Source organism: Periplaneta americana, chromosome 1 (assembly GCF_040183065.1).
Source record: "Periplaneta americana isolate PAMFEO1 chromosome 1, P.americana_PAMFEO1_priV1, whole genome shotgun sequence".
Taxonomy (NCBI): Eukaryota; Metazoa; Arthropoda; class Insecta; order Blattodea; family Blattidae; genus Periplaneta; species Periplaneta americana.
The window spans coordinates 96706773-96727805 of NC_091117.1; the positions used below are offsets into that span (position 1 = coordinate 96706773).

The 21033-nt window shown below is 37.7% G+C and overlaps 1 protein-coding gene across 1 annotated transcript in view; it reads right to left on the reverse strand.

Annotated features, from left to right (window-relative positions):
- The window catches only part of LOC138698478 (membrane-bound alkaline phosphatase-like), a 170877-nt gene that overhangs the window by 35925 nt on the left and 113919 nt on the right, over positions 1 to 21033 (reverse strand). The window contains exons 4-5 of the mRNA XM_069824434.1: positions 19076 to 19249; positions 9775 to 9966 (exon numbers count right to left, since the gene is read on the reverse strand). Coding sequence (XP_069680535.1) covers positions 9775 to 9966; positions 19076 to 19249 — 366 coding nt within the window. The remainder of the gene's footprint in view (positions 1 to 9774; positions 9967 to 19075; positions 19250 to 21033) is intronic.

Here is a 21033-nt window from a genome sequence, read left to right on the forward strand (position 1 = left end):
CTGTGGTTAACCTTCTATTTAAGTCATAACCGAGGTCGATCCACCGTAAAAATGCTTAATCAGGGATTAGGTGACAATTTTAACCGATGGTTACACTAACCGATGTTGATGCACGTGGGCATAGGTCTGTTACGCCCTGGTTTTCGAAGACTGCATTTAGTATTCATCCTGTAATATAATATCTGTCTAGCTATATGTTTGTAAATATATAGACGTTTTAGTGTGTGGGTAAATGTTATGTATATTATGTACAATGCTGTATATCTTTACGTACTGTTTGAAACAATATTTAAGTCATTGATGTCAATATAATATAATGAGTGATATTATGATGTAAAGGATTTAATTAAAAACTTTATTGTTATTATTATATAGGCTTTTTGTTAGTTACTATGAACTACAATCTAGACTCTAGACCAGTAGTGTCAGAGTTGTAAGCTCCAAAACCAGTTGTGGAGCTAGAGTCGGGGCTTGAACTTACTTATGTCTGTGGAAACACTGGAGCACGCAACGAGTCTAGTGGAGCGCTCCGTTCCGTTTAGTCTCTGTCTGACAACTCTGTTCTAGACCCACCTATTAATTCATCCAACCATCCTTCTATCTGAGCTCTATGCTTTCACGTGGTTGTGTCCAGAAGCAGACAAGGGTATTTCATCGCGTGCTGTAACTTAACATCTCAACGTTTTCGGGACCATTTTGAAATTTATGACCAGAATATAATTGAAGTGAGCGGTGTACAGTTCATCCTATTTTTTTACTTGGTTATTTAACGACACTATATCAACTATGAGGTTATTTAGCGTCGATGGAATTGGTGATAGCCAGATGATATATGTATATACAGAGTGAGTAAAAAGTATGGAACAATGCTTGTAACTTTCTTATTTGTAATTTTATGAAGAAACTGTTTATACAAAAGCTGTAGGGCATCAAAGTAGGAATATTTTGAAAATGTTTCAAAATACTATGCTTTTCATTTATAAAGGGTGTGCCAATGAGAATTTTTTTTTTAATGGCACCATGTACTTATTTTCTCATTTTTGGATTCTTCGGGTTTCAATATGTATAAAATCAATTTTTTTGCCCTTTATATACTATTTTTTCGTAAAAATACCTCTTTTGGTAACAATGTAGCCTATGTGTACGGAACAAAAGGATATTTTAATGCTTCAGTACATCAATTTGAGGAGGCTTTGGATTAAATAACTGCAGACAAAAGCTAATAGAAACAAGTGAATAGAACTAATGAAATAATTGAATAACAATGGTTATTTCATACCAATATCATCCTGAAAGTAATTAATCATGGCAAAGCTTACAGGAAAACAACGAATTGAAATACTAATGATGATCGGCTATGGTGATAGGAGAAGGAACCAAGAAGAGGTTTATATCGTATTCAATGAAATCCATCCAGAAAGGAACATTACTCATTCTACGGTTCTAAAATTTTAAGAAATTCAGTCACACTGGAAATGTAATGTCTGGGAGTCCCAAAAAAATTACAGATTGTGAAAAAGCTCTTGATATTGTATTAGCAGTAGAAGAAACCCCATTAAGGCTGTTTGAGAATAAGGTTCTTAGGAAAATATTTGGGGCTAAGAGCGATGAAGTTACAGGAGAATGGAGAAAGTTACACAACGCAGAGCTGCACGCATTGTATTCTTCACCCGACATAATTAGGAACATTAAATCCAGACGTTTGAGATGGGCAGGGCATGTGGCACGTATGGGCGAATCCAGAAATGCATGTCGAGGCCGGCGGGAAAAAGACCTTTGGAGAGGAGGGATATGATGGTAGAGACTGGATTAATCTTGCTCAGGATAGGGACCAATGGCGGGCTTATGTGAGGGCGGCAATGAACCTCCGGGTTCCTTAAAAGCCAGTAAGTAAGTAAGTAGAAGAAACCCCACATTTATCGACTCGGCCAGCTTGCAGTTGACCAAGATGACAGCCATTTTTAGCATGGTTTGTGAACTGAAATCAACACGTGATACAACACGACAATGCTAATTTTAGTTTTATTGTTTTTTTTTTTTTTGCTTTAAAATCCATGTATTGTATTACTATTGCAGTTAAATTTCAATAGTGCATATCCTACAATGTGTCTTTTTTTAAATTGAGGGGGTCAGCGCAACAGTGGTCTAACCCTCCCCGATGCGAAAAATTAAATATTGACGCAATCTATTGATTTTGACGTAAACTATCTTCCTACGAAATGGAAAAGACCAATTCACCATTATATAGCTTGTTACGAACCATGCAATCTTTCCCCTAAAAGAATATCCTTTGTGTTTGAGTGCAACGTTGGTCCAGCCCCAAACAGCAATGAGAAGTCAGTATCAAGTCACATGAATAGTTATGTAAATATTGTTAAAGGGCTATAGATAAAAGATAAACATACTCTTGATCTACAACATTTGAACTTACACAAAAATATTGCAAACGAAAGCCAATAAATCCGAATAAAACTACGGATATTTATTTTATGGCCCTTCGAAATATGTTCTGCTGTTCATCATCCATTATATAATAGTGTGATTTCTGAAAGTAGGACTGAGGAAGCTCAAATAGAAAATGTGGAAGATGAAGGCCTCTTTGACTTACCTGATTATGTATATAATAATAGTAATAATAATAATAATAATAATAATAATAATAATAATAATAATAATAATAATAATAATAACAATAATAATAATGAGCCTACTGTCAAAAGGACTACTGTATCCCACAAATGACAAAATCTGAGAAAAATAATTTCTCCCTACAAGAATGACTTTCTATAACTTCACTGGATGCAGATGACAGGTAGAAACCCCCTTTTCTACATATTTAAAGCAGATAAAATATAGCATGAGCTGTCTAAAAGCCACAAAAATTATGCAATATATTTGGGATTAATCCCTCTGGCACTGAGCTCCTCAATAATTGAAATTTATTGCGAAAAGCTCATTGTAAAACTTACACGAAACTGTTAGAATTAAACAGTGTTTCATTACGTGTAAAAAGCCCAACATTCATTCCAACAAATTTCTTGTGCTTTCTTATACGCGAACAAATTTCAGTATAACAATGGTCTAACCGAGAAAAAGTGCTGTAAGATTGTTGTGTACATCAATTCTCGATGCCCGTGCGTCCTACTTTAAATGGTTCAAATCTACCCGAGCAAATGAGAGTCGCTGCTTTCTCCCTCTCAGAAAGCAGGTTGGCTCGCTTTTTTTCCTCTTGTAAGGGAGAAAGCAAAGATCGCGCGGCAACGAGTCACGTTGGCAGTAGAAAATACCCCCAGGCACTGTGACGTCAAGGGCGTCCTCAACCACCATTGTTCCGAGGGGTATATATATACCACATCTCCGCGACGCTATACTCGACGACATTACAGCCATCGACTTAACAATAGCACTAAAACAATGCAAAAACTCAGCCCCCGGACCAGACGGCTTCACGTACGACATTCTAAAACAACTCCCACCTACTGCACTTCACTACCTTGCCGGACTCTACACGGCATGTCTTAGACTCGGACACACTCCCCCCCCGCTGGAAGCACTCACACGTTCTGCTCTTCCCAAAACCTGGCAAAGACGCGTCCCAACCAACGAACTACCGACCAATTAGTTTGACAACAACAATAGCCAAATTAATGGAGAAAGTAGTCGCGTCGCGTCTACACGTGCACCTAGCCGAGCGGGACCTGATTCCAGTCACTCAGGCCGGGTTCAGACCGGGCGTCCGGCTGCACGACCAACTGATACGGGTGCTCACATACATAGACATTACACCATCCTCGTTGCGCTTGACGCACAACGTGCATTTGACACGGTGTGGATAGACGCCCTTAAGTACAAACTTTCCCTACTCCTTCTCCCTCATGAAATAACCAGGTGGATCTCTAGCTTCATATCGAACCGTACAGGACAGGTGAGACTCGGAAGGAGCGAGTTGTCTCAACCCTTCCGAATCGAAGCTGGAGTCCCACAGGGTTGTGTCCTCTCTCCAATCCTATACAATATTTTTGTGTCGGACATCCCTCCCCCCATAGACAATCACGTTGGACTAGCTCAATAAGCAGACGATGTCGCATTCTGGGCGACACACCCCCGAATATCTTCCGCCAGAGTCAAAATAAATAGATCACTGCGGCGATATATCACCTGGACCAACATGTGGCGAATACAAATAAACACAAACATGCGTGCTCCGTCCCTCCCTCAGCTCCCGCACAGTAAACGCAAATCCCATCACAATCGGTACCACCCAAATCCCACTCCGGCGACAACTCACCTATCTCGGCATCCCAATAAACTCCAAATTATCCTGGACCACTCTTGCCAATAACACCTGGAACAATTTTAATGCGGCCACCAAAGCAATCAGCTACCTTAGTGGCATCAGACGCCCAGGCTGCTCAACTCCCACACTCCTACATCTTCACAAAGCATTGGTTCGATCCCTTTGTATGCACCCCTCCATATTCCTAGTACAAACATCCAACTCCAACAGACGCAAATTTGAGGCAAGAGAAAGGCGCATTCTAAGATCAATTTCCGGACTCCCAAGACGAAGCACCAATCACATCGTATATCAAACAACAAACACAACACCACTCTTCACACACCTACAGAACATCAACGACAAATACACATTCTCCGCACTCAACAGGCAATACACACACACTCTTCACACAACCACCCGACACAAATAACAGAACAACAACAGAAAAACTACTCACACACTATCACGACCCACAACATCCACAGTAACACCTACATGAACATAAAGCAACTACATGTTGATTCATCGGTGTATCGCCGCAAACCAATAAAAAAAGAGAGAGACGATGGTGACCAACATCCCTAAGCACTAAAAACATGAACCAGCGGACAACCTTAATAGAGAAAATAGAAAACTACAATTGTCAAAAGATATAATGAAAGGCATCGGGATTTCTAGTTCCAAAAAATTAAAAACTGGCACAAAAAAAAACCATTGTTTATCCTTTCAAATTTTATTTACTTTAATCATCTGTTGTTCCACATTTCTATTATGTATTATGTAAACAATTTATTTGTTATTATGTTATGTATTCCAAGTGTATTAATCACGACGGCTGAAGAGGGCACACAAATAAGTCCCTGAAACAGCCGCCGGCAATGTATACTCTTTGTATATTTTACCGGAATAAAACATTTGAATCGAAATCGAACTTCAGGCACTCGTTCGCCAGATGGCAAAGAGGTAGCTCTAACGCGTCCTCCGTCACTGGAAGCAGTCTTCCAACCAGGCCTACGCCATGGTTGTCTTTTGTTCGGACGTGCCTACACACGGCCACACTCCGGGAACAGGGAGCCAAGCTGCGCCCCTGTCTCTTGTATTCTTTCTTACACCAGCCGAATCTTCCTCACTTCTTACGTATTCTAAACTTACATTATTCTCGTCTCGCTACTAGTCTCATCACCACCTCCAACCCACCCACTTCTCTTCCTGACTTCGACTTCCCACTTATCCCGGCTTGTTCGATAAACCACAGTCCTCGCCTGAACCCCCCCCCCCACTAGTGTCGGTAAGTCGCATAGTACGCTGTGTTGAGCCTCCGAATCCAAAGGGGTGTGTTCTCGAACGTCGATAAGTCGCACAGTACGCTGTGTTTGATCTTTCGACCTAGAGAATCAACCATCATCCCGATTCCATCTCTCTCGTTATCCTGCCCACCCCACAACACACATGAAAGCAAGCCGATTTTCCCCAGGCACTCCCGTTATCTCTACCTCCCTCTCATTCAAGTCGTACTTTACTATCACCCATCATAACTCTCCTCGCTTCGAAGCCTCAGGACGAATTTCTAAACTATCAATTTCTATCACGACTCTCCCGTTACCCCTACCACAGAACTAGGAGGGAACCACAGTTACACTTTCACTGTTATTTCTGTAATAAACAAATGTTACTTTAAAAACAGTCTTTCTTTTAAACTTCACCACAGTTTCTTATCATCACCCCACCCACAAGCGACAGCCATCTTGTCACGTCACTCCCGTTTCCCCTCCCCACCTCGACAACTCGTCGGAGAGGAACGACCACGGAGACCGGCGTACGACAGGATCATCATAAAATCTATAATATATATAAAACTGCTTAATAAAAGATTATATAACATAGTAGTTAAGTTGACTAAGCATCACACAACACACCTCTACCAAAAAAATTTGATTTTTAGAATTTTAGGAAAACCCACAATTAGGCTATATCATTTTAACTTGATTTTTATACATTTTTTAAAAGTGGTTTAGACCACTGTTGCGCTGGCCCCCTTAATTATAAATTTAAATAATATTAATATTGTTTATCAAGTATTTTATTAGCTTTATTCACTCGTTTCTATTAGCTTTTGTCTGCAATTATTTAATCCAAAGCCTCCTCAAATGAATGTACTGAAACATGAAAATTTTCCTTAGCTCAGTACACATTCATTGTCATCAAAGGAGGTAATTTTTACAAAACAATAGTTTATAAATGGTAATATATATATATATATATATATATATATATATATATATATACATACGATTTTGTACGTACTGAGGTCTTAAGAATCCAAAATGGGGAAATAAGTACATGGTGCCATTTAAAAAAAAAGACTCACTGGCACACCCTTTATAAATGAAAAGCATAATATTTCAAACTACGTTCAAAATATTCCTTCTTTGATATTCTACATAAAATTAGAACGACACAAGTCACAACATTTTTCCATACTTGTTACTCATCCTGTATATTCATTCATTCATTCACTCATTCACTCATTTACTTATTTATTTACTAGCCGTACCCGTGCGCTTCGCTGCACCTGTTAGAAATAAATATAAAGCAATTACATAATTAAAATAGGACGTTTGATCTAGGCAACAACTTTTACAACAGCGCAAGATAATCTGCTTCGCTCATTACCCAATTTTTTGCATTGCATTTATTGCATATATATTTTATGTATTTTAACATGATTCAATTGAGCATAGTTAAAATTTGAATTATTAAATAATGGATTGCTAAGCTAAAGTACTATTACTGCATACTAAATCAATACACTCTCGTTGTTCGTTAATTCTCTGAGATTAAAATGAGTGTACATAAATATTATTTTAAGAAATACAGAAAACGAATGTACAAAATAGCCTATCAAATTTTCTGTGCATAAGAAGCTATTTTAATCTTACCTGTCCTCGATTTACTCAGACGTTACTGCAATAACATTATAGCATTATGTCCATCTAGAGAAACTACACTTTCCAATGGTGAAATAATAATTAATTGTACAAATCTGTTAATTTAGCTTCTGATATTACTTCATACTTCATACTTCATGTTTAATAGTTTTCGATTGTTGATGTCTAAGGCCCCTGTTACGATTGTTGTTGTCCAAGGCCCCTTATAGACGAAGTCATTTGTTCTTAATTCATTGCACCGTCTTAGATGGCGTTATTTTAATTTTAAAACTCATTTATCTCATTAAATATCAGTACTATCAAAATTTTGTAAAGAGTAAAACTTATCGGAAATCATTTTCAAAGAAACTTTTGTTATGCAACATTTTTCATAAAAATCAATAACAAGCGAGATAATTCGATTTATTTAATTCAGGCCCCCTTATAACCCCCCTTTTAAATAAAGTATTTTGAATGCCATATAGCCTAAAATCTAAGTTACAACGAACTTAATTTATATTCCAATTTTCATATAAATCGGTTCAGCCATTATCGCGTGAAAATGTAACAAACATACAGACAGACATACAAACAAAAATTTCAAAAATGCGATTTTCGGTCTCAGGGTGGTTAATTATATAATGTTAGGACCAATTATTTTCAGAAAATCGAAAATTACCAGAAAAATTTCGGCTACAGATTTATTATTAGTATAGATTTATTTATTTATTTATTTATTTAACAATTATATGTATGATAGGTAGTGCTTTTCCAATTCACTGCGGGCTAAAGCAGGGAGATGCACTATCATCTTTACTTTTTAACTTCGCTCTAGAATATGCCATTAGGAAAGTTCAGGATAACACATAGGGTTTGGAATTGAACGGGTTACATCAGCTTCTTGTCTATGCGGATGACGTGAATATGCTAGGAGAAAATCTACAAACGATTAGGGAAAACGCGGAAATTCTAGTTGAAGCAAGTAAAGCGATAGGGTTGGAAGTAAATCTCGAAAAGAATAAGTATATGATTATGTCTCGTGACCACAATATTGTACGAAATGGAACTATAAAAATTGGAGATTTATTTTTCGAAGAGGTGGAAAAATTCAAATATCTTGGAGCAACAGTAACAAATATAAATGACACTCGGGAGGAAATTAAATGCAGAATAAATATGGGAAATGCGTGTTATTATTCGGTTGAGAAGCTTTTGTCATCTAGTCTTCTGTCAAAAAATCTGAAAGTTAGAATTCATAAAACGGTTATATCACCGGTTGTTCTGTATGGTTGTGAAACTTGGACTCTCACTTTGAGAGAGGAACAGAGATTAAGGGTGTTTGAGAATAAGGTTCTTAGGAAAATATTTGGGGCTAAGCGGGATGAAGTTACAGGAGAATGGAGAAATTTACACAACGCAGAGCTGCACGCATTGTATCCTTCACCTGACATAATTAGGAACATTAAATCCAGACGTTTGAGATAGGCAGGACATGTAGCACGTATGGGCGAATCCAGAAATGCATATAGAGTGTTAGTTGGGAAGCCGGAGGGAAAAAGACCTTTAGGGAGGCCGAGACGTAGGTGGGAAGATAATATTAAAATGGATTTGAGGGAGGTGGGATATGATGATAGAGACTGGATTAATCTTGCTCAGGATAGGGACCAATGGCGGGCTTATGTGATGGCGGTAATGAACCTCCGGGTTCCTTAAAAGCCAGTAAGTAAGTAAGTAAGTATGTATGTATGTATGATAGGTAGGTGGTAGCTCTTTTATGATAAAGATAGCATTGTTGTAATTCGAATGTGTCGCAGCACCAAGCACAGGGATTATATTGTAGGAGGGATAAGAGAATTATGCCTTATACCGATGTAGATTTTGTTACTCTGACAGTGAAAAATTAGAGAAGGGAAAACGATTATGGATAAAAGGAAATAGTCAAATTTAAGTGTGTCATTTTTTCAGTTCAAGAGGAAGTTCAAACGCGGCAAGCTCCCTCCCTTTGCGTACTCCTCTGGTGAGAGCAAACAATACACGCATTTTCATATAAATGTGTACTAACCACTTTCGAATCATTATTTACCACAATACTGCATTTTCTGTTTGTACATTGGAACTTCATGTCTCCACTCTTTAATTCAAAACAGTTGCTTAATAATGTGTAGGCTACATCGCCTCTGATTGTTGTCAACACGTGGCCTATACATTCCTATGGACTGCACTGGCTTGCCACTCCACTGAAAGGCCACTATAGTTATCCTACAAACAAAACTCAGCTCGGGCTCCTAACGGCGCGCATGTTATACCCTCTTACTCCCCTGTAGTAGGCTTGAGAGCATGCCGGAAACGGGAGCATACATCATCTGCGCGAGACAGATACGCCCGCTGGTTTCTGCACACCGAGTTTTCCTTGTCGGATGCCTATAGCAGTTATAGCTTTTTAGGAAATAATTCAGGTCATAAAATGCGCGATCGTCACAGACATCTTACGCTCATCACAAATGCGGAGCATAAATACACCGTCAATCCAGGTCCCATGGCATAGATTTCTCATTAAACATCATATACCTTAATATCTCTGCCGGGGAGATCCTTCACCAGTTGCTCTGCGATGTCGTTGCAGACGTCTGAATCTTGTTGCGAATTTCTAACCGCAGCATCATTTTCCCAATCTCTGTTGGCGATATGAGCGTAAGCGCCAGCAGGAGAGGCATGCGTGACGCGGGTTGTCGTCACCACACCAGTTGATTTCCCGGAGTCCTGCAATCCAGACATCGATCTTCAGACGTATATAATAGTTCACTTTATTTAAGAGCCTACATGTTACAGAGGTTGAATTACCAGAGACAAAAGTAAGAAATTAATACTCACAGATTGATGTTGTTAACGCACGAGAAGTAATATTTTGATCACTAGGCCTGAGAAATAAATGCCGTTATACTACCAGTGCGCTTAGAGCGCCTCTGACTTTGAGTACGTCTCAGAGTTGGGGTGAGTTAACGCAGTGTCTTTCGTTCGTTTGAACTCATGCTTATCAGCACGGCAAGTTAGTCCTCAGCATAGGGTGGTTGAAAGCCACCCGTTTGACTTCGAAACACAACTGTATGCTAAAGAAAAATTAAAGGAATAATTTTCTTTGTTAAAGAAAAATTGCACTATTTTAAGGACATTTTATTTTCTGTCTGTAGAAAGCACACGTAATGTAACTTTGACGAAGTATCAGCCTTATTATTTTACTATGTTAATATGATGGTGTATTACGTTATTGTTTTACATATTTTCTCATTTTATATATTGTTGCAGTGAATAACAAACCAAATTTTCAAAGGAGAATGATTGCTGTTGCTAGAAAAAACAGTATTACATCTAGAAAAATTTCGTTCCACAATGGGGAAATGTTTCAAATATTTTACACAAGCATTAGGCTATCTATCTCAAAATCTGTATCATTATTATACATTTCCTCATTTGAAATTGTCACAAATTTACATAGAGCTAAATATCCATAATGTTTATCCAGTATTTTTTTTTCATCTTGTTTGCTACATTTTTTCCTATTTCGTGTTCCAACTATTCGGTTCATTAGAATACTGTTGACTGTATGCTATTTTATGTCTGTAGAAAATACATCTAATATGACATTGACAAGTATCAGCCTTATTATCTTACTATGTTAATATGATGGTGTATTACGTTTTTGTTTTACATAATTTTTTATTTCATATATTGTTGCAGTGAATAACAAACCATATTTTCAAATTTTCAAAGGAGAATGATTGCCTGTTGCCAGAAAACACAGCCTTATATCTAGAAAAACTTCGTTCGACTTCTACAGAAACAATTACTATATTTATCTCAAAATCTGTATCATTATTACAAATTTCCTCATTTCAAATTAAGTCACAAATTTCGTCCTCGGCATCTTGCTATTATTCTTCTTTACAGGACGTTGAACGTTGCCTGTTACGAATAAAAGTATTCGGTCCTAATGTAACCGATCAACTAAAGTTCGCTGCTGAACGAAACACTCTGGGATCCCCCACCCCAACGCAATTAAGTACTGGCACCTAAAGTCAGAGGCGCATGAAGCGCAATGTAACGGCTTAAAATTCTTAGCCCTGTTGATCACATTTATATATTAATAGTGGCTTGTGCAGCACATACTGCTAACAAAGTTCAAATAGAATTTTTTCAGATTTATTTTCCAGAAAGATACCAGATATTTTGAAAGTTATTTGTTTCCATAACAATGATGATGTAGCATTCAAAGCAAAGTAATAACTCAATGGACTGTCTTGAAATGTAGAGGACAGTATCACTATTTTTCCCGCTAAAAGATCTTGCTGAAGTGATCGGGAGACTACAAAATCTTATAGGCCTCTTATTTCATCAGTAAGTAATGCCTTTTGGTTTTTCCTTAGGTATTGTAAACTTTGCGCTTCCTTTCGACAATACCGGTGTACTAAATATTGCTGGATTAACTTGTGTGACTAATGAATGTGTGAGAAATGGCTACGAACAGCAATCCGAAATGACAAAAACTGAAGTGAAGTCATTCTAATGAGCTTATTATGCTGACGTAGAGCACTACGTTGCAATTTTGAGTTGTAACTAAAGATATGAATTTCACCACAGAGACTACAAGGTTAGGTATGCCTAGAGTGATCGTTAACCCACGACAAACATATCCCATTCAATTGCTGCGATACAAAACACATTTCAGTTGTAACCTGGCCATACCTCAGGCTTCACGTCATTTATGACGTAACGATAGTATAAGCACAAATTATCTAATATCCTCATCTTGTGGTACAAATTCCTACCTAAAGTTATAACTGTCATAAGAGAAGCGGAGGGGATATACTATTTTCAGATCACAGTGAAATGGAAGGAACTACAGATGAAGATATAAGCCTATATGAAAGAACTTGCTTCATAATAAGAAATCACACGTCGTTTAGGTTTTAGCAAAGAAGAAATAGCACAAAGTTATAACTGTAATACTGGTAAATGTTACTTACATGAAATTTAGTTATAATCTTAACCTTTTCTGGAATAAAGTATATTAATATAAGATTATAAGAATTTCTTATTATAAGATGAAAAAATAGTATAGATAGGCCTATTTGTTTAAACTCCATTACTGTATATTATAATTATAAATAATTAAATGTCAACCAAATTATAAAAAGAATTCAAATCTTTCAGAATTCATAGTCTCATTATTACGATGATGATGGTAATAATAATAATAATAATAATAATAATAATAATAATAATAATAATAATAAAACAATAATGAGAAATTTAAAGTACACTTCATTACTACATAACTTCGGAACAAACTGGCAACAATGCCGAAAAGATTGAGGTTATAGTTACATAGGCATAATTTGACAATAAATAGAAAATAATGTGACACGGAATGCATAATCCATTATGTTCTTTAATTGCCATCTTCTAAATCTATTTCAACCCTTAAACTCACCTTCAACATTGTAAACAAATGTGTTCGCCGCTGTGGAATAACGGTTAGCACGTCTAACCGTGAAATGAGCGGGCCAGGGTTCAAATCCTGGTTGGGACAAGTTACCTGATTGAGGATTTTCCGGGGTTTTCCCTCAACCCATCGAGAGCAAATGCTGGGTAACTTTCGGTGCTGGACTCTGGACTCATTTCGCTTGCATTATCCATCTCACTCAGACACTAGATAACCATAGAAGTTGATAAAGCATAATAAAATAATCAATTAAAACAGTAAACAAATGTCTGTTTCGTTGTTGTTCAGGCATATTATAGCACTAAGTAAGGTGTAAGGCTAGTCTTCACGTTTCTTAAATCTTACTAGCTTTTGGCTAAGTGAGGGCTAAAATTTAAGTTAAGCCGTGATTCTGAATACGTATTCTGCATTTTTTACCCACAAAATTCGGATGTAAGTGAAAGTGAAGTTGAAGTAACGTTCCTGAATATGACTCTGAGAAGCAAAGAGTCTTAGAAAAACTATTCGGCTTAGAGAATTGTATAATGAATTACTCCATTAGTAATGCAACACGGTGTGTATCATCGTTGGCAATGATTATTATGCTTCGTGCATCACATCACTTAGCCTACTTCAGCAGTTTTCACGTATTTCTGTTCTTAAGATTGGTTATATTCCAGATGCCTGCACAACCTAAATGTACAACCTGTCAAATGTAACTTATTATGTAGGTAAATAAAAAATTTACTTGTGGCAGCTAAAACGAGTATTTGAATGAAATCTCTGAGTTTTGAGTTGAGAACTTTTAAATTAACTCATTGCATTAGAGAATAACTAAAATTGCATTATATTTTAACTAATTAGTTATTTTAAATTAAAAAACAAGTGTGAAGATCATGCATACAATATACAGTATGTATGATGCGCTTTTTTAAATCGTGTATTAATATAACTGAAGGCACTCATGCGTGAACCTAGGCACAAACGATAATATTTACATTAAAAATCATGCGTTTGTAAATTATTGCTAACAAGGTTGCACTATATGCGGGGTAAATTCAATTACACGCTCTGATAGACGCGTTGTATTTCAAAGAGAATGCATGAAATACACAGGCGAGTCAGTAAGTTACAAATCGAGTCCACCGTTATCTGACCGTGAAATGAGAGGGCCCTTGTTCAAATCCTGGTTGATACAAATTACCTGCTTGCGAATTTATTCGAGGTTTCACCCCTCAACTAACTGAAGCAGAATTTCTAGACAACTTTCAGCATTGGACCCGGACTCATTTCGCTTCATTAAATTAAAAATCATCTATCATCTATAATAGTTTCAGATTAAACAGGAGATACAGCAGACGTAGTATCGTGATCTGCATACAGATGGTATTCGTCTGAGGGAGTTGTACGTATATCCCAGGGGGATGGAGAGGTTTTCACGGTGGACTGCTTCAGACCTGAGAGTTTTATAGCAGGATCGACAAATAACACCAAGGTGAATCATGAATATCATATTTATGGTAGTGAAATCTTCAGATCAATATAGGATGCAGCAGGATTAGTACGTGACTTGGGAAAAGATGAAATCGATAAGAATGCACCAAGCAGTGAATCACGTTCTCACAGTAATGCGGCCTTAAGTGCTTCAATAATCTTCCCATAATAAGGGAGCACAATAAGCCTCAGGTTGCAGAGAAAGCAGGGTCCTTCTTAGAATAGAAAAAAGTAATAAATCCAAGTAACGATCCAAATTTTTAATGAGGCGCCTGAAACTATCACCGATAAATGGCAGTATTATCCTGGTGTTAAGGTGATCGATGTGCGCACAAGCGAAATAATGAAGCAGCAGTTGCAAGATGAAATAAATAATAAAATCAATTAATTACTAGATGAAGGAAAGAATGAAAAGAGAATAAACGAAGGTACTGAATGATTATTGAATATCGGGTTGAATGAACAAAAAGATGGGTATTCGAAATAAATTAGTCATCTTGTGCACAAACGACTTGACGAGTATACGAACGTTTGAATGAACCAATGATTAGATTAATAGCTAAAGTAAAGTCATCCTCATACTAGGCATGGAAGTCTACTAAAACACGGATATCGTACTCTACTAATTTTGTCAAGAAATTTACTCTTTCTCATTAGAGTTTCATTTTCATCACTTCTAGTCTTAGAAACGCTCACGTCATCTCCCTGTGCCAATAGCAGTTCTCACACTCAGTTGCTCGCATCTGCGGGAATATGTGACTAATGGCGATATGCATCAACCTCGGTTAGAAACGTAGTAGCCATGGGTTACGAAACCATGGTTAAAAAGTAATGTCTGTGCAACATTCATATTCACCAGTTACTTGCACGTGATTAGCTGACACCACATTTAACCAGGGTAAAGTCTGTGATGGTACATGTATCTACAATAATGACGAAAGGAAAGCATCATGCCTCCGTAAAGATAATAGTTAACGTCTAAAAACGACAACACTTACTCCGTTCTACTGGTACATAAAAAAAACGTACCCTATGTTTTCGCGTTGCATTTGTTTGCATTTGGGCGTCATTAGTTTCTGGGTTTACATTTCTTTGTTTTTCAGTGCTATTAGGTTAAAATCTTGCAAAATGAAAACTGAAAAGCGAAAGTGATTATATCCCAAAGTAAGTGTGAAGTACTGATAGATTTAATTACTAGATTTAAATACGTTATAAAAAAGCTGGAATATACATAAAGGAAAATAATGAAGCACTTTAATAACAATGATTACCCTCGGCTGCAAAAGAAATGCCGAGTCGAAGTCGCTATCGATTTAAAATACTCGCATTATCGTGTTAGGTAGACATCGCTTAGGAAACAATAGAAATAGAGTTACACAGAAAGCATTGCAATAAAATCATAAGCTATAAATAGGAATAAAAAGACAGCCGAAATAATTGATCCTACGATCAGATTTCAAACCTCGCCACTCAACCATCTGAAGTGAACAAAGAGGTAAAGAAAATCTACGAGCCCACGATTCACTACCTATCAGCGAAATACAGCATTGAAAAAAATCACAGTTACCCGTCTCTTCTTCGGAGCGAGAGGCACCATTCCGAAAACCTTTGTGAAGTGGAGGGAAAAATACAAGCTGAAGAGAGATATTCTAGATGTCATCGTTACCACCATAATAAAATTTTCTGTAGCAATATTTCGCAAGCATCTTTATGGTGTACACTCAATTTAAATTTTCTTATGCCTTCATTTCTTTTGTTTGAAACCTGATTATATAATCTTTCATTTTAAATTTTATTGTGAGCTATTCTGTGTCGCAAGACAAACCCAAAATATTGGGTCAGACTAATAAATTAAATAAATTATACAAACACATCTGAAACGGCCTGAATTTCCTAAAGAGTTTTTATTTCATGCAAAGGAGAAATGTGTAGTTAAATGTTTTAATTAGATTCAATTTTCAATTCTGTATCTAGATTTATAATAAAATTGTATGTTTCTATTTATAATAAAATTTATATTTTTTTGTTAATACAATATGAAACGTAACTGGCCGTATACTCGTATAGGCCTATCGACTGTAAAAAGGACAGCATCCATGGATAATAAGGAAGGCTGTGGAATAGCATATAAACTTTCAGTTTCAACACATTCTAGTATACACAGTCATGAAGCTTCAGTTGTTGAAGGTAGACTGTGCCGGTACTATTTCGCATTGTCTGTGATGAGGCGATAGTTGCGATCCTAGTGGCTAACGACTATCTATGGATGCATATCCCCTACGTATTGAGCTTAGTGACTGTGTATACTAGACTATGGTTTCAACTATTTTCGTGTAGTATTCTTATTAATGTTGTAAAACAAAGGTATACGGATAATTTAAAATCAATTCATATTAAATAATAACGTGAACATGTTATAAAAGTCGTATTTACATGTTTAAAAGAAACTAATCTCAGGAAATATTTATTATTATTTCGACTATTTTACGACGCTGTATCAACATTTCAGGTTATTTAGCGTCTGAATGAAATGAAGGTGATAATGTCTGTGTGTCCAGCACCAAAAGTTACTCAGCATTTGCTAGTATTGGGTAGAGGGAAAATCCCGGAAAAAACTCAACCAATTAACTTGCCCTGGCCGGGATTCGAACCCGGACTATCTGGTTTTACGCTAACCGTTACCCCACAGGTGTGGACAGGAAAATATCGGGTTGGTGCGTAAGTTCGTAGCGTTTTTATTTCGCGTGTTGGTATTCCGGTTGTTATGGGTTTATTTATCGATTATAATTTTTTATTTGAAGTTCAATTGTTCTGCTTACATTTACGTATTGAAGTTTTCATTTTTGCAGATAGTGAGTGGAGCTGTGAGCGTTAGAAAATGGAGTGTCAAGTGAAGAAAGTGGAACATTTCCCACATATTCTTCTTTTGAGTTCAATAGAGGGGCGAAAGCAGCGGAGCCGGCCAGAAAAACATTTGCGCCATGTATGGGGACACTGCTATCGGAGAGAGCATTGCAAGAAAATGGTTTTCTCGTTTTAAGGAGAGTCGCTTTGACATTAGTGACACTCCACGCTCAGGAAGAACTTCGGAGTTTGATGAAGACCGTTTAAACACATTAATCCACAATGATCCACGTCAGTGTACTCCAGAAGTGGCAAATGTGGTGAACTGTGACTATTCCACCATTGTGGGACATTTGCATTCAATTGGCAAGGTTAAAAATTCAGGTGTATGGGTACCGCATGCTCTAAGCCAAAATCACAAAAATTAGCTGTGTATCTTTGCTTGCTCCTCATCGATTGGCTCGTGAACAACATCGAACATTCCTATCCAATAACGTTACTGGTGACGAGAAATGGTGTCTTTATGCTAACATACGGAAAATAAAGCAATTCCCTGTGCAAAGGCCACCGCGTATTCACAAAAGATAATGTTATGCATCTGGTGGAACTGCAAGGGTATGCTGCACTACGAATTGCTTTGCCCGGGGTGTAATCATTACTGCAGACTTTTATTGCCACCAACTGAGACGTCTTGCACACGCAATTCAAGAAAAACGACCAACAAAACTGCGTGAAATGATGCTACTCCACGATAACGCCTGTCCGCACTCTGCAAACCTGACACAAAACATTATCCAGGAGTTGGGTTGGGAAGTCATTCCGCATTCACCTTATTCACCTGATCTTGCGCCCTCAGATTTTCACCTTTTCCGCTTTCTATCGAACAACCTTCAAGGAACTTCCTTTCCGGATTAAAATACATTCCAAACATGGCTTGATGACTTCTTTAACTTAAAACCACGCGATTCTACTGTCGTGGAATCGAAAAATTACTCCAGCGTTGGCAGACTGTTGTAAATAGTGAAGGAGAATATATTGTTGATGATTAACTTCTCTCTTATGTGTATCTGATGTGTTTAATAAACTTACGAAAAATCGCTACGGAATTATGCACCAACTTCTTTTCGCCTCGCCATGTTTGCTAAAGTTCTCGGAAAACGATATAATTTCGTATCGGCATTCTTTTGCTGCTCAGTGTACAATCCAGGGCCCCAGTTATACAAGGAACTGTGCAACATTCTAAGATCCATCCATAACGTTCAGCCTGCGAAGTAGTAAGAGAGATAAATTACTGGAGTGTTCCTTCTTAAAATACTGAAAATATCAGTTGCATAGATTCCTAATGTGAACAGCAGATTCATAGGTGGAATAGAACTGCTTCTGGGTTATTCTAAGACTAGTGACCCATTTGTAGCAGCACAAATGGCACGGCAGATTTTGATAAACAAAATCCCTCCTAAAATTTTGTCACCTAATTTCTTGTAAGAATTATCTTTGCAGTAACGAAATTTTGGCGCTCACCATCATCCCTATCCAAGTAATCCAAATACAATAATAATCAACTTAGAAATAATCAGCTGTGGATCTGGTCGCCATTTTGTTTTAACTAGACCTAATAATCGCAAGTTAGCACCTGTCGCTCGAATATGGCCGGTTAGAGATTACCGTGGATGACCTCCAGTTTAAGTCCTAACCGAGGTAAACGCACCGTACAATTGCTTAACCAGGGGTTAAGTGGCAATTTTAGCCGGTGGTTACACTAACCGACGTTGATGCACGTGGCCATAAATGTAATACAATATTGTGAAACAAGGCAGAACAAAGGGAAAACAGGTAAACCCCAAGTTGAGTCATATAGCCAACTCAATTGTTCACATGAGTGTTTGTTTCTTTGAGAATAATTTCTATCGTTTCTTAAACCTTTTCAACGTTGAAACGCAAATGTAATTAAATTTCGGACAATTAAAATACTATTTAAATGTCTACGGGACATAGTTGAAAATGATAAAAGGCAGGACTAGTTTTGTGGACGGATGGTAGCCCTGTACGTACCTGCGACCATTTCAGAATAGACGTGACTTGATTGGAGACGTTCATCATGGCGGCGCAGTCGTTTACTTGAACTCGGCCTGTGACGCCAATGGTGCCAATATTTGCCTTCACACCTCCCAGATAGGCAGTAGCGCTGCATGCGGAATCTGCCACTTGGCTGTCCACGCAGTAGGTCTGCAACACACATCAGCAACAGTTACAAAATACAGCCTGGGGAGGCAAACACTTCGTTAAAGAGAACATAGGCAAAATTAAATGCACATATCCGTACAGGCTGGTAAGTATTCAACTTTTCTGCAATGTCGGATACAAAAAACTCATTAAGATCTGTTCACATTATTATACATAGATCGCTTCTGGCACGTAGCGTTTCATGCACATTTGTGCGAGTTTTCATATCATCATACAAGAAACCATTCCAGCAGTATTCCGACTTGTAAAGAAATCTTACATATGGCTACCGAAGATTTACATGTGTGCAATTTCAATTCGATCAGATAAAGAGGACGATGTTTGGAATAATGGCCAACGTAAATGCTTTTCCGCTCATAAAATTAAAAAAAAATGAAAACGGAAGGGGAGTATTCGACTTCAAACAGGGAATTAATGGATCGTCCCCTTACTAATCCTGTCTGCTGTCCGTTATCAATAGTGGCAATGCGCTTGGTCGTATCTGAATTTGACGGAGGCCTATTCATACTGAGCGTACTGCTCCTTCTGTCACGTTCCTATACATAGCGTATCAAACAAAAATACTCTTGCCCAAAATCCTATGCGGTGGCAGGCATGCCGCGTGCATGACCGAATACGCTATGCTACGTATGAATACTTTCATAAAGACGTTTTAAACAATATTTCGTCGTGTATGAAACGCTACGTGCAAAAATGCGCAGAGGCGATATCTTTAAATTTACCATTCGAACTCGCCTGTTTCGAAGGGGTGCTGGATGAGTCTAAATAGGAAAGTGTGAAATTCTCTGTTCTGCAGCACGTAAAAGTTTCATTCGAGTGACAGTATCATGGTTATTACCGCTAAGCGCTGTTGTTGCACAATGGATTCCGCGAAACGCAAGTGAAATGTTCTTATGCTCAAATCATCGAGCGCTACTTCATAGTTGCGACGTTGGCTACACTGCTCTTCATGTCAAATGGCAGCCATTTAAAATTGTCATAAGGTTACGAAAATTTTAGTATTTTTTACGCTATTATGTATTACTGTAGGCCTATTATAATAATTGGGAAAATTTCAGTATACGAATTATATGCTACACGTCGGATTATCGTGCCGCCATCATGTTGAAATCTCGCCGCGATGTTATAATCTCATGTCAAGCGAGACGGCGCATGTCTCGTGTGGAGCGAGATGAGGTGTGAAAACGTGAGAGGTAGCTGGATGCAAGATAGTTGTGGTGGGGGTAGAGGGCAGAGGACAGAGCGGAAGGGTGGCATTCGTGTTTTGAAATTTGTCCCAATAATTATGAACTAGTGAATGTACATTACCGTATTTTGTACTAAAAATAAACGTTGACGTATTTCAAAACTTTATTTTTAAATATCTCTATGAAAATTACTACATGTCAACATGGAAAAAAAAATTGTGCAATACAGCATGTCTTTACATACTCCATAAACGTATTTTCCAATTATCAGGGACTGGCTTTGTCCCACAGTTGCCGGGTACGAGTAATTCTACTGTATTATGTTTTTCTACAGAAGAAATCGTTCCACCAAGAGTTTTAAATCGGTGGGATTAGCAGGCCAATGACATTTAGGGGTTGCAGGTAGTAGGAGGGACACAAAATATCATTGGCCTGCTAATTTGTTCGGTTTAAAACTCTTGGCGGGGGCGATTCCTTATGTATAAGAACAGTGTTGCTAATTCAGCCGTTTTCCCTCTAGATGTGGCGTTTTTCATTGTTAGTTCAGCGGGTAAAGTTTATGAAATTTGTATTGCTAAT